General features: G+C 38.4%; 4 protein-coding genes across 5 annotated transcripts; all 4 read right to left on the bottom strand.

Moving 5' to 3' along the window:
* Positions 1-663: 663 nt before the first annotated feature.
* On the bottom strand, positions 664-3,702 carry LOC138138172 (cytochrome P450 9e2-like). The gene is made up of 2 exons (XM_069057954.1): positions 2,941-3,702; positions 664-2,171 (listed from the first exon to the last, which is right to left on the bottom strand). Exons 1-2 carry the CDS (start codon positions 3,141-3,143, stop codon positions 785-787), a joined length of 1,590 nt encoding a protein of 529 aa, XP_068914055.1. The 5' UTR covers positions 3,144-3,702; the 3' UTR covers positions 664-784.
* Positions 3,703-4,213: 511 nt separating this feature from the next.
* Positions 4,214-6,760, bottom strand: LOC138138170 (cytochrome P450 9e2-like). Its single transcript, XM_069057952.1, has 3 exons — positions 6,444-6,760; positions 6,174-6,387; positions 4,214-5,695 (listed from the first exon to the last, which is right to left on the bottom strand). Exons 2-3 carry the CDS (start codon positions 6,374-6,376, stop codon positions 4,303-4,305), a joined length of 1,596 nt encoding a protein of 531 aa, XP_068914053.1. The 5' UTR covers positions 6,377-6,387; positions 6,444-6,760; the 3' UTR covers positions 4,214-4,302.
* Positions 6,761-6,908: 148 nt separating this feature from the next.
* Positions 6,909-10,548, bottom strand: LOC138138166 (cytochrome P450 9e2-like). Of its 2 annotated transcripts, none has more exons than XM_069057948.1 (3): positions 10,413-10,548; positions 10,074-10,287; positions 6,909-8,703 (listed from the first exon to the last, which is right to left on the bottom strand). In XM_069057948.1, coding segments are annotated over exons 1-3 (1,611 nt in total). In that variant the 5' UTR covers positions 10,414-10,548; the 3' UTR covers positions 6,909-7,307. The 2 variants fall into 2 exon arrangements, with proteins under 2 accessions (XP_068914049.1, XP_068914050.1); XM_069057949.1 differs by having other exon boundaries at positions 10,347-10,533.
* A 1,074-nt stretch (positions 10,549-11,622) lies between these two features.
* LOC138138169 (cytochrome P450 9e2-like) lies at positions 11,623-14,214 on the bottom strand. The gene is made up of 3 exons (XM_069057951.1): positions 14,065-14,214; positions 13,792-14,005; positions 11,623-13,088 (listed from the first exon to the last, which is right to left on the bottom strand). The coding sequence occupies exons 2-3, from the start codon at positions 13,992-13,994 to the stop codon at positions 11,696-11,698; spliced, it is 1,596 nt and encodes a 531-aa protein (XP_068914052.1). The 5' UTR covers positions 13,995-14,005; positions 14,065-14,214; the 3' UTR covers positions 11,623-11,695.
* Between the last annotated feature and the right edge of the window lie 49 nt (positions 14,215-14,263).

Raw genomic sequence — 14,263 nt, forward strand, 5'->3', positions numbered from 1 at the left:
AAATTAAATCTCAATTTATTTTTGGTAATTGTTCACTTTAACTACTTCTGGAATTTTCGCGTTTTTTCTGGCTAGACAGCCTCAGGGCGTCGTCCTAGATCGCGTCCCACCATTCAAACCTTGTGCAAATGCCTTTTTTTTCTCTCTTGTTGTGTTTCAAGGTTGCGTCAAGGTCGCGCCAAGTCTTAGTATAATTAAAGGAGAAGGAAAATTTTCATTTGCACAAGGTTTGACTGGTGGGAAACGATGTAGGAGGACGTCCTGAGGCTGTCTAGCCAGAAAAAACGCGAAAATTCCAGAAGTAGTTAAAGTGAACAATTACCTTATTTTTTGACATAGAATTTTTTAAATATTTTTTCCGAGTTCTACATGAAGCCAGTAGCACGTGGTTAAAATTATTCCGTACATTTCGATTACACCCTGTATATGAATGTTCCAACACCGCAAATTGTCTCGATGATACTTTACAAATTTTCGAGCTTATAGCTCAAAATTGGATAATCCAATCTATCCTATCTTCAACATACCAAACGCAATTGTAATTTTGTTAGATAATAAAAATAAATACGATATTCGAATCATATTTCGATTTGATACAATTTGTTAATTGCATCACCACAAGGAGACAGAAAGTACCTTTTCGTTCGAATCACAAAGCCATCGTAATTTCTAAAGAGTTTATTCATTAACCCTTAAATTTGTACCTAACAGATCAAATCAGGAAATTTAGAATTTATATTATTCAACTTAATTCTACCATGACTGTTAAAGTACTTGACTCTCCCTAGACTTTGACACGGCGCTTGAACCCCAACCAAAATCCTTTCTCAGCAGTCATGCTAAACGTCTTTCTGCTAAGTTGTAACGGAATTTGAGTCATCTCCACAGGAACAATCTCAAAATGGCTCAAAATATAAAAGAACAATGTCTTAGTCTCCAGAAGAGCTAATCTAGAACCGATGCAGTTCCTGGGTCCTGCTCCAAAAGGCAAAAAAGTGTACGGATTAATCTTCGTTTTGTTTTCTTCGTTGAAACGTTCTGGGTCGAAGCGGTCAGGTTCTGGCCAGTACTGGGGGTCCCTGTGCAAACCCATGATGGGCAACCAAATTGCTGAATTCTTCTCCAGATGCACAGGCTTCTCGTTTGGAGACTTGGGCTCAATTGTGTAAGGTTTGGTACAAACGCGATCCACCGCAACCGTATTGGGCCACTTTCTCAAGACTTCCGACACGACCATGTCCATGTACTTCATCCCCGAAACAGCTTCGTAGGTGAGTTTACCATCGCAAGCCTCCAAAGTCTCGTCTACTTCTTGGATGAGTCTCTCCTGGATGCCAGGATTCAGTCCCAACTCGTAGGTCATGAAGCACATGAGCGTCGAAACTGATTCGAAACCCGCAAAGAAGAAACCAATGGCTTGAGAAGTGATGTCTTGATCTGTTAACTCGAGTTTGCGAGTTTTCGTAGATTTGACAAGCTCGGATTCTTGCGCCGTTGCAAAACCCGCGTCGTGTTCAGCCTCTTCGTGTGTCATCCCACTCTTGCGCGCTTCCATCAAGAGATTGATCATGTCAGGTCTGACAATTCCGTGTTTTTCTCGACTCTCGATATTGCTTTTGACCACTCTTGTGAAGAATGTTGCCACTTTTTGCGAGAACAGCGTTATATTCAAAATTTTACACAGTTTTGGAATCGTAACAAACGCGATGAATTTGAGAGCAACCGAAACCCCACCAAAATTCGTCACTTCTTTGCCCATCAAGTAGAACTCGTTGTTGGGTTCTTCCAAAGAATCACACTCGACGCCGAAGGCTGTGTTGGCGATGACGTCATTGGTGAAGCGAGTGAATGTGTCCTTCATTTCGACGGTGATCAAGTCTTCGTTCTTTCGGAGGAAGTGGTTGACGAATTGTTCACCACTTTGGGAAATCAGGGAAAACATGTACTTCATTTTGCTGCTGGTGAAGGCTGGACTGAGAGTCGCACGCATCTCGCGCCATCTCTGGCCTGTTAAGGTGAAGAGGTGTGTAGCCCACAAAGGATCAATGTCTTCGCTGGCGAAAGTTCGGTGGTCGACGAAATGATCGAAGTCTTTCACTGCGATCTGTTTGATCAAGTCGGGGTCGGTGATGACAAGAGTGGGCGCGAAGAACTGGTAGATACCCGAATATCTAAAAACAAAAAAAGACTATTTTTTCTAGTTTAAAATCATTTTGTTTTATTCTAGGGCATAAAATAACAATATACGTATCGCCTTTTTTCATTTTTCCTCTTTTTGTCGTTTCAGTAAAGAGAAAAAGAGACAAGAAATCGTGACGTTATCCCAAAAGGATAAAATTCACTTCACGAAACAGTTTTTTGAAATTCTAATTGAACTTTTCGTTGACTGTTTGTTTGTTTTATCTGGATAAAGTGAGGCCGATGAGTTTTTATCAATGTTGTAAAGATAGAAAATGAAAAATTGAAGCAAAATGTCCTGTTCCATGAAGACAACTCAACTTCCTTCGTGGTAGTGATTTTTCAACCGATGGAACAATATGGCAAAGAATGACAATGGTAAATTGAAGAAACAAATATGTGAAAGTTTAGTTTAGAAGAGTTTTATCGTTCGACGACTTTGGACAAATAATTGGTACACCTAGTCATTTGTCAAAGAGTTGTCTGTTGATTCGCTTTCTAGGTTAAGATTCCAGAAATAAGTAATGTCAATTTCATTTATTTTGATTTTTGAACTGTCATGTATGAACTTGATGGTCAAGTGTTCCAAAATAAAATCCTAAATATGTTGCCAACCAAACAAAAATAATTTCAATCGTTAAAAGTCACCCGGTATTATTTTGCTTTTGATGACCCGTGACGTAAAAGATAACAAGCAACAACTGACACATGTTACTGAATTTCAAGGCTGTTGTCTGTGTGTCAACAAAAAATTATTCTTGCCTGGAATTTGGAAACTTGTTGTAGACCTCTTGGACCATTTCGCCGAAGCACTGTTTGCGCGCAAAAATCTTCCAGCTGTCCCCGAAGATGGTCATGTAGTGTCCCTGGTTCACCCCTTTTTCCAACCAGTATTTATTGAGGCGGACCACCTGCCAGTAGTACCCCAAAACCACGACAACAACAGCGACCACAATCCACCACATAATTATAAAAACTGAAGCACAAACAGACAGCTTGATACTGAAGATGAAGGTCAAACTTTTAAATATTTACAATTTGTTTATGTGTTGTGGGCTTTTGTTGGTGTTTCGTATTATTATAGACTGGGATCACGTCATTGCTATACGGTTTATTTCTGACTCTTATCTGAACGCTATCTACGTATCAAATTTGATAAGTGATTAACTTGATGAATTGGAGGGAGAAACTAATCGGTGTATTGCTGTTTGATTCTATCTATTAACAATTCCAACTATCTGTTCCTTATGTTTACTTTTTTCTCTAACGTGAAAAATTTAATATCTGATTGATCCAAAATTGCAAATTCCTTGGATGATACTCTACAAATTTTCGAATAATTCAAAACGCACTTGGTTGTACACAAATTGCCGACACTTTGCCATAATTTTTAATCATTTTAATTCCTATATCATGGCCTTCCATATTTTGATTTGATATAATTTGTGAATTCTGTCACCACAAAAAGACAGAAAGTACAGTTGCGGACACGGAATTTTAGACGTCAAATTTAAAAAATGTCAATGTAAGCCACGCTTAATTGTCATTAATTATAACACTGCAACCGGATATGTTTTGTTGGTTTATTTGACAAATATCTGATGTAGGTATAGCATTAAGAACGAGAAGCCATCAACAACCGAAAGTTACTCCTGTTATGCGATTTAAAATACAATTCAGTGTTACCAACTTAAACAGTCCTTCTTGATCACCCCGTAGAACATTGCAAAAAACGCACCCTATGAGTGTAAGACACGTGTTTAATTTAAATTTAAATTGTCAAATGTGACAATCGGTGACAATTTCAAAAGTCAATATTTCAAACGTGATTTATAAAATTCACTGTTTCGAATTTTCTGCCAACCTGACAACACTTTGACAATTGAAAAAAAAAAATACGATAAAAATACAAAACTCGAAAGTGAGGTTAGTTCCACCTAAAGCCAGTTTTACATTTTTATGTCAATCGAATGACAAATCGTCCAAGATTCCGTGTCAGCAATAGTACTTTTTTGCTCGAATCACAAATCCATGGTAAATTCTAAAAAGTTTATTCAGGAAATCTTAGCTTTTAATTGTGATACTGCGCCTAACATTACTGTTAAACTAACTGCTTGAGTCTTCCTAGACTTTGACGCGGCGCTTCAACCCGAGCCAAAATCCTTTCTCAGCAGTCAAGTTAAATGTCTTTCTGCTAAGTTGTAACGGAATTTGAGTTTTCTCCACAGGAACAATCTCAAAATGGCTCAAAATATAAAAGAACAAAGTCTTGATCTCCAGAAGGGCAAATCTAGAGCCTATACAATTCCTAGGTCCTGATCCAAAAGGCAAAAAAGCGTACGGATTAATGTTCGCCTTGTTTTCTTCACTGAAACGTTCAGGGTCGAAGCGATCCGGATCGGGCCAGTACTGGGGGTCTCTGTGCAAACCCATGATGGGCAACCAGATGAGTGAATTTTTTTCGAGATGAACAGGTTTCTCGTCTGGAGTTTTGGGCTGAATTGTGTAAGGTTTGGTACAAACGCGATCCACCGCTACCCCAGCGGGCCACTTTCTCAAGGCTTCCGACACGACCATGTCCAAGTACTTCATCCCCGAAAGGGCTTCGTAGGTGAGTTTACCGTTGCAAGTTTCCAAAGTGTCGTCTACTTCTTGAATGAGTCTCTCCTGGATGTCAGGATTCACTCCCAGCTCGTGGGACATTAAGCACATCAACGAAGAAACAGAGTCGAAACCGGCAAAGAAGAAGCCTAGAGCTTGAGAGGTGATGTCTTGATCTGTTATCTCAGCTTTGCGAGTTTTCGTAGATGTGACAAGCTCAGATTCTTGCACTGTTGCAAAACCTGCATCTTGTTGGGTTTGAGTCTCTTCATGTATCATTCCACTCTTGCGCGCCTCCATCAACAGATTGACCATGTCAGGTCTGACAATTCCGTGTTTTTCTCTACTCTCGATATTGCTATTGATCAGTTTTGTGAAGAACTTTGCAACTTTTTGTGAGAACAATCCTATATTCAAAACTCCACACAGTTTCGGAATCGCAACGAACGCGATCACTTTGATAGTAAACCAAACCCCACCGAAATTCGTCGCTTCTTTGCCCATCAAGTAAAACTCGTTGTTGCGTTCTTCCAAAGAATCACACTCGACACCGAAAGCTGTGCTGGCGATGACATCGTTGGCGAAGCGAGTCAACGTGTCCTTCATTTCGAGGGTGATCAAGTCTTCATTCTTTCTGAGGAAGTGGTTGACGAATTGTTCACCACTTTGGGAAATCAGGGAGAACATGTACTTCATTTTGCTGCTGGTGAAAGCTGGACTGAGAGTCCCGCGCATCTCGCGCCATCTTTGTCCAGATAAGTTGAAAAGGCTTTTGCCCCACATGGGATCCGTGTCTTCGGTGACAAATTTTCTGTGGTCAACGAAATGGTCGAAATCTTTCACTGTGATTTGTTTGATCAAATCAGGGTCTCTGATGAGAAGGGTGGGAGCGAAGAACTGGTAGATACCCGCATATCTAAAAACAACATTTTCTTGTTAATGTAAACGTATTTGTAGTGGTTATCAACAATTTAGCAATAGGGTTATGTCAATTGGACATCATTGCAGTGTCACAACCTTGACTAAAATTATTGTAGATGTTTGTGGGCGTCAAATAATGACGTGGTAAATGAGTGATTGGAAGAACAACTAAAAGTTTTTCGCAAGACATTAGAAGAATTTAGCTAGGATATCTTGAATATTTATGATGAAAAGTACAAATTGTTTTGCTGCTAACTTGGTATATCAGGAAAATAAATAATGGTAAACATCTATAAAAAGATTACCTAAAACCGAAAGCATCTGTTAAAATACCTAATAATAAGAGAAATGGCTTTGTAATTGAAGATATACTCTTGAAGACACTAAACTGGCAATTGTGGCAAAATAGGAGTAATAGGTACTAGTCTTGTAAATGCAATAATTGTCTTAACGTCAACAAAAAAAATTCTTGCCTGGAATTTGGAAACTTGTTGTAGACTTCTAGGACCATTTCGGCGAAGGACTGTTTGCGCATAATGATCTTCCAGCTGTCCCCAAAAACGGTCATGTAGCGTCCCTGGTTCACCCCTTTTTCCAACCAGTATTTATTCTGGCGCGCCAGCAGCCAGAAGTACCCCAAGACCGCAACAACAACAGCTACCACAACCCACCACATGATTGCAAATACTGAAGCACAAACATCACTACTAGTCAAGTTGAAGGTCGGAAATTTAAGCAATTACAATTTGATTATCCAATGACAACTTTTGTTGTTGTTTTGAATTGCTACGGGTGGGGGATAACCTTATTGGCGCTCTTATCCTGGTTGATATATCTCCAGTTATTATTTGAACAAGCCTGAGTTAAGAAATTTCATCAACGATTAACTGCGTCTCACTGGAGGAAGGTAATTCCTGTCATTTCTTACCGAAATGTGCGATTTAATCTTCGAAATAAATTCTCTGATAAGGCCATAAGCAGCAAAAAGTGCCAAAAAAAAACACAGCAAAACAAACAACCACTTGTGGCAGACTGGTCAACGGACTGGTCAAGGGACTAGTCCAGGGCAGCGTTGCCAAATGAAATTTTTAAATTTCCCTAGACTTAAAACAAAAATCCCTTATATTTCTGTAGGCAGGTACTATGGGTTGCTAAAACATTATTTATCCTCTCCCCTTGAAAAATGCATAGAAAAAATATGAACACAATAAACTTACACAACTTTTAACACAAACGTATAAGAAAAAACATTGTAAATAACATTGTAAATAATATTAGTAGATAATAAAATAAGTAAATTACATAAGTCAGACATAGGTAAGTACTGAAGTAACAGGTGTTCAATTGAAAAGTTCATCGAATTGGCTTTGATCTTTGTCTCTATCTTTGTCTAACCAACTTAATTGACAATGTTGCGGCCTTTTAAAAAATAAAGTCAAATCCAATTTGATGAACCTTTCAATTATTGAACACCCGTTACATTATAAAAATATTTCTAAATGTCAAATTTTGTTTCATACATTGTTGAATTATGTCTTTTGATTATAGTCCTTTTTTTAAACTTACTTAATTCTAGCATTACTGTTAAACTAACAACTTGAGTCTCCCTAATAGACCTTGACGCGGCGTTTAAACCCCAGCCAAAACCCTTTCTCAGCAGTCACGTTAAATGTCTTTCTGCTAAGTTGTAACGGAATTTGTGTCTTCTCCACAGGAACAATCTCAAAACGACTCAAAATATAAAAGAACAAAGTCTTGGTCTCCAGAAGAGCAAATCTAGAGCCCATACAATTCCTAGGTCCTGATCCAAAGGGCAAAAACGCGTATGAATTAATGTTCGCCTTGTTTTCTTCACTGAAACGTTCAGGGTCGAAGCGATCCGGATCAGGCCAGTACTGGGGATCTCTGTGCAAACCCATGATGGGCAACCAGATTAGTGAATTGTTTTCGAGATGAACGGGTTTCTCGTCTGGAGTCTTGGGTTCAATTGTGTAAGGTTTGGTACAAACGCGATCCACAGCTATCGCAGGAGGCCACTTTCTCAAGGCTTCCGACACGACCATGTCCATGTACTTCATCCCTGAAAGCGCCTCGTAGGTGAGTTTACCCTTGCAACTTTCAAAAGTGTCGTCTACTTCTTGGATGAGTCTCTCCTGGACGTCAGGATTCACTCCCAGCTCGTGGGACATGAAGCACATCAACGACGAAACAGAGTCGAAACCGGCAAAGAAGAAACCTAGAGCCTGAGCGGTGATGTCTTGGTCTGTTATCTCAGCTTTGGGAGTTTTCGTAGATTTGACAAGCTCAGATTCTTGCACTGTTGCAAAACCTGCATCTTGTTGGGGTTGAGTCTCCTCATGTGTCATTGCAATCTTGCGCGCCTCCATCAACACATTAATCATATCAGGTCTGACAATTCCGTGTTTTTTTCTGCTCTCGATATTGCTTTTGACCAGTCTTGTGAAGAACGTTCCCACTTTTTGCGATAGCAGCGTTATATTGAAAATCCTACACACTTTCGGACTCGCAATGAAGGCGAACACTTTGAGGATCATCCGAACCCCACTAAAATCCGTCACTTCCTTGCCCATCAAGTAGAACTCATTGTTGCGTTCTCCCAAAGAATCACACTCGACTCCGAAAGCTGTGTTGGCGATGACATCGTTGGTAAAGCGAGTCAACGTGTCCTTCATTTCGAGGGTGATCAAGTCTTCATTCTTTCCAAGGAAGTGGTTGACGAATTGTTCACCACTTTGGGAAATCAGAGAAAACATGTACTTCATTTTGCTGCTGGTGAAAGCTGGACTGAGAGTCGCACGCATCTCGCGCCATTTTTGTCCTGTTAAGTTGAAGAGATTTTTGCCCCACATGGGATCCGTGTCTTCGCTGAAAAATCTTCTGTGGTCGACGAAATGGTCGAAATCTTTCACTGTGATTTGTTTGATCAAGTCAGGGTCTCTGATGAGAAGGGTGGGCGCGAAGAACTGGTAGATACCCGAATATCTTAAAACAAAATTTGCTTGTTAATATAAACCTATTTGAAATGATTATCAACAATTTAGTAACAGGTTTATGCCAATTTGACATCATCGCAGTGTCACAACCTTGACTATAATAATTGTAGATGTTCGTGGGTAGACTCCAATTTTTACGCATTGACGATGACGCCATTATGTAGTAACTTAACGTATGTTTCAGATAACATCATAAACAAGATTGAATTGTATTATTTTCGATATTAAAATAAATGAATAAACGACACTACAAAAGTACCGTGCGATCGAAAATTAAAAAAAATCGAGATGGCCATGATTAATACACTTCAGTTGGCAGCACGTAAAAATTTAATTCAAATGTCATCAGATGTCATTAATTACAATAGTAACTGTCATTCCGGACTTTAAAGGCACTTATCAACAACTTGCCTTGATTATTTTGTTTTTCCGTACCTGAAAAACAACGTGTTCATAAACAGGCCTGGCACAATTCCCGAATTAATGCAAGTAATTGCTGATAACTGCAATTTAATTGATGTCCCGACTTTGCCAAGGTCATTTGAAAACATGAAGCGAAGAGAGTAATATTACCTATGTTTGGAAGCTGAAGGCAGACATTTCGAACATTTACTTTAGTTCGTAAATACGATTGGAGCTCCTCAACCGACAGCTCACACATAGTGCACACCTTTATGAAAATCAAGATTTCAACGTTCTCAAAATCACTAATCTAACTTTTAACACTGACATCTGATAATTGAAATTTTAACGAATTGCCAACTGAAATTCTTGGTCACACTCAACTCTAATTATTTTTTTTTTTCGATCTCAGGGTATTTATAAAGAAAACTACCGTGTGAGCAACAAGTACTGTTTGAGTTGGCAATAAATTCTGGTAACTTTTGGTGATTTTTATGTCATGTTCCAAGATTTTGTCAATTGGTTTCTTTAAACCAGGTATTTGTTAATGCTAACCCTAATCATACTATTGTTTTAAAAGAAAAGATTTGCGTAAGCTTAATACAAAGACTACTGGAAATAAAATAGTGTAACCAGTTGAAATTTTTAATTTTTGTACTCACCAAGACGATAATACCTATATTTTATTAAATATTTTTCTGTAATAGGTATCAAAATTTAATTTTTAAAATGCCTCAGACAAAAAGTCATTATACAAAGTTAAAACAAGTCAAATCTATCATTAAGCTTATCGAACATGTGTTGTTTTGTGATGATAACACACCTATCTCACTTCCTTTTGTCGACCACAACATAAAAATTGAATTAAAATAAGGAATCTGACACATGAAACTGATTTTCAAGCATCTTGAGTAGATAAAATAATTGTGTGAGTTTCAACAAAAAAATTATTCTTGCCTGCAATTTGGAAACTTGTTGTAGACTTCTTGGACCATTTCGGCGAAGGACTGCTTACGCACAACGACCTTCCAACTGTCCCCAAAGATTGTCATGTTGCGTCCCTGGTTCACCCCTTTTTCCAACCAGTATTTATTCTGGCGCGCCAGCAGCCAGAAGTACCCCAAGACCGCAACAACAACAGCAACCACAACCCACCACATGATTGTAAACACTGAAACAGTAACATCAGTACTAGGAGGCAAGTTGAAGGTCGCAGATTTAAACAATTACAATTTGATTATCCAATGACAGCTTTTGTTGTTGTTTTGAATTGTTATGGGTGGGGAATAACCTTACTGGCGCTTTTATCCTGTCTGATTTGTCTCCAGCTCTTATTTGAACAACGCTGACGTAAGAAATTTCATCAACGATTAACTACGTCGCACTGGAGCAAGGTAATTTCTGTTACTGCTTGTAGGAGCTACGCGTTCAGTCTTGGAATTTGGATATAAATAGATATAAATGTTTACAATCAGAATGATATGTTTGTTGATATCTTGATTTTTCAATGTAGAAAGCTGCTCAAATTAAAAATCAATTCTTATACAGGGTGTTATTGAAAGTTGTACAGATATTTTAACCACGAGCTACTGGCTTCATGTAGAACTCGCAAAAAATATTTAAAAATTCTGTTTTATAAAATATGATATACAGGGTGTATTTTTAAAATGTGCCGAAATTTTACCTACGAGGTTGTTTGACAACGTAGAAGACTAAAAGCAATTTAAAAAAATTATAGCTCAAAAAATAAATGTCATTTTATTTTTTGACATAGAATTTTTTAGATATTTTTTCCGAGTTCTACATGAAGCCAGTAGCTCGTGGTGAAAATATCTGTACAACTTTGAATAACATCCTGTATATTTATTGTTAAATCTGTGCCAGTGGAGGAAATGCTGTAACAAACACTGAAAATAATGAAAGGATAATGCAACTTTTCCGTATTTTCAGAAATCATTTATTGAACAATGGAACATCAGAAGTGTCGTGGAATTAAAATTGTGATAATTGCCATATTTTTTGACGCAGGTTTAAAATGCAATATAAGATAACTCTGCCTGTTAAAAATAAGTAACAATATGGAACTTGGATAAGGAACACAATATAAAAATTATTTTGTTAATATATAATATCATCAGAAAGAGATGGAAGATACTTCAAATTACAAAGCCAGCTATTTTTGGAAAGAATTTTTTCGGAGATGATAACCTCGAATGCTCCTGGAGAACCAAGCTGATCAAGACGGAAGAAATCATGTCAAAAGAATTAACACTTAGAAAATCTCAGAAATACAGGGTTATTCACACAAGAGTGCAAGAGTGCGAGCCTAACATGCATGCAACCCAAATTACATTTCACAGGCACCATGGTTCTTGTAATGCAAATGTAATTTGGGGTGCATATTAGGCTCGTACGGCTCGTACTGTTGTGTGTGAATAACCCTGTATAAAATGTTTTTAAGAATGGATATACGAACCGTCACTGAGTTGTAAGTCATTTAAAAAAGTCTCCACAAAAACATGTATTTATTTTATTTAACTTAATTCTAGATCACTGTTAACTGACTATTGGGACACTTTCTAGATCTTGACGCGGCGTTTGAACCCCAACCAAAATCCTTTCTCGGCAGTCATGGCAAATGTCTTTCTGCTAAGTTGCAACGGAATTTGAGTCTTCTCCACTGGAACAATCTCAAAATGGGCCAGAATATAAAAGAACAAAGTTTTAGTCTCGAGAAGAGCAAATCTAGAGCCGATGCAGTTCCTGGGTCCTACTCCAAAAGGCAAAAATGTATACGGATTAATCTTCATTTTGTTTTCTTCACTAAAGCGTTCAGGGTCGAAGCGATCCGGTTCGGGCCAGTACTGGGGGTCTCTGTGTAAACCCATAATGGGCAACCAGATTACTGCATTTTTTTCCAGATGAACAGGTTTCTCGTCTGGAGTCTTGGGCTCAATTGTGTAAGATTTGGTACAAACGCGATCCGCCGCTACCGCATTTGGCCACTTTCGCAAAGCTTCCGACAAGACCATGTCCATGTACTTCATCCCTGAGACAGCTTCGTAGGTGAGTTTACCGTTGCAAGCCTCCAAAGTGTCGTCCACTTCTTGGATAAGTCTCTGCTGGATGTCAGGATTCACTCCTAACTCGTAGGCCATGAAGCACATCAACGAAGAAACAGTTTCGAAACCGGCAAAGAAGAAAATTAGAGCTTGAGAAGTGATATCTTGATCTGTTAACTCTAGTTTATGAGATTTCGTAGATTTGCCAATTTCAGATTCTTGCACTGTTGCAAAACCTGCGTCTTGTTGGGCTTCACTTTCTTCGTGTTTCAGTCCATTCTTGCGCGCTTCCATCAACAAATTGATCATGTCAGGTCTGACTATTCTATGTTTTTCTCGACTCTCAATATTACTTTTGACCAGTTTTGAAAAGAATTGTCCTACTTTTTCCGAGAACAGTGAAACATTCAAAATTTTACACACTTTCGGAATCAAAATGAATGCGAACAATTTGATAGTCGTCCAAGTCCCAGTTAAATTTGTCGCTTCTTTGCCCATCATGTAAAACTCGTTCTTGCGTTCTCCCAAAGAGTCACACTCGATGCCGAAAGCTGTGTTGGCGATGACATCGTTGGTGAAACGAGTCAATGTGTCTTTCATTTCAACAGTGATCAAGTCTTCGTTCTTTTTGAGGAAGTGGTTGACGAATTGTTCACCACTCTGCGAAATCAGGGAGAACATGTACTTCATTTTGCTGCTGGTGAAGGCTGGACTGAGAGTCGCGCGCATCTCGCGCCATCGTTGTCCTGTTAAAGAGAAGAGGTTTTTGCCCCAAAGAGGATCCATGTCTTCGGTGACGAAACTCCGGTGGTCGACGAAATGGTCGAAATCTTTCACTGCGATTTGTTTGATCAAATCCGGATCTCTGATGACAAGGGTGGCCGTAAAGAACTGGTAGATACCCGAATATCTAAAAACAAAATAATTATTACTATTTAATTATCTGTCACTTAATGTTCATCAACCAATGGAACAAATTTAATTTTAGTGATTTCAATGGTTACAAAAGAATTGCAACGGATATTGGACTAGTAAAAATATCATCAAATATTGTACTAGTCATTGAAGTGAATATTTTAAACAAATGAAAATCTTTATTTAAACTTTTTTTGCAGCAAAAAATGAACACAGAAATATTATTTTCTAACAAATTAAAATGTACAGTTTGAAAAACTGAAAAAACTTTGAAGAATCTGATTCATTAAATAGTGCTCCAAATACTCAATTCAACGGCGCTTTCGAATTCGACTCGTGCTGCGCACTCGTCAATTCATATCCCGGCGCCGTTGACATTCGTAGCACAACCACAAAAATAATCGGCATAACATTGACTACTCATCGTATTACAACTGACTATTATGGTGATAGGTAATAGTTATTTACATTACGTATGCGGTAGGTTACATTTTACAGTGCGAGGTTTTTACTGAACTGTCAAAGTCAATTATCATTTATTCTGCTCTGAAAATGTGTCATTAAATAAAATCGACCACGACATAAATAAATTTAAATACAAACTGAAAATAAACAAACTGACGCATAATACTGGTTTTCAAGATTGCTGGGTAAACAAAATAATTATATCTGCGTTTCAATAAAAAGACTATTCTTGCCTGCAATTTGGAAACTTATTGTAGACCTCTTGGACCATTTCGGCGAAGCACTGTTTGCGCGCAATCATCTTCCAGCTGTTCCCAAAAATGGTCATGTTGCGCTCCTGGTTCACCCCTTTTTCCAGCCAGTATTTATTTGGAAGGACCACCAGCCAGTAGTACCCTAAGACCACAAGAGCAACAGCGACCACAAGCCACCACATGATTGCAATCACTGAAACAGGATCATCAATGTTGGCCAAGTTGAAGGCCGTATATTTAATATGTAATTACAGTTTGATTCCAATGTCAACTTCTGATGTTGTTTTGAATTACTATGCACAAGGAGAACCCATTTGTCGCTTTTATACTGTTCGAGTTGTTTGTTTTCTGACGCTGACGCAAAATTTCACCAATGATTCACTTCGACGAACTGGAGGGAGATAATTACTTGCCAATTCCGGTTATTGTTTTTATGATCGATGTCTTTAAA

The sequence above is a fragment of the Tenebrio molitor genome, chromosome 9, assembly GCF_963966145.1.
Source record: "Tenebrio molitor chromosome 9, icTenMoli1.1, whole genome shotgun sequence".
NCBI classification, from domain to species: Eukaryota; Metazoa; Arthropoda; class Insecta; order Coleoptera; family Tenebrionidae; genus Tenebrio; species Tenebrio molitor.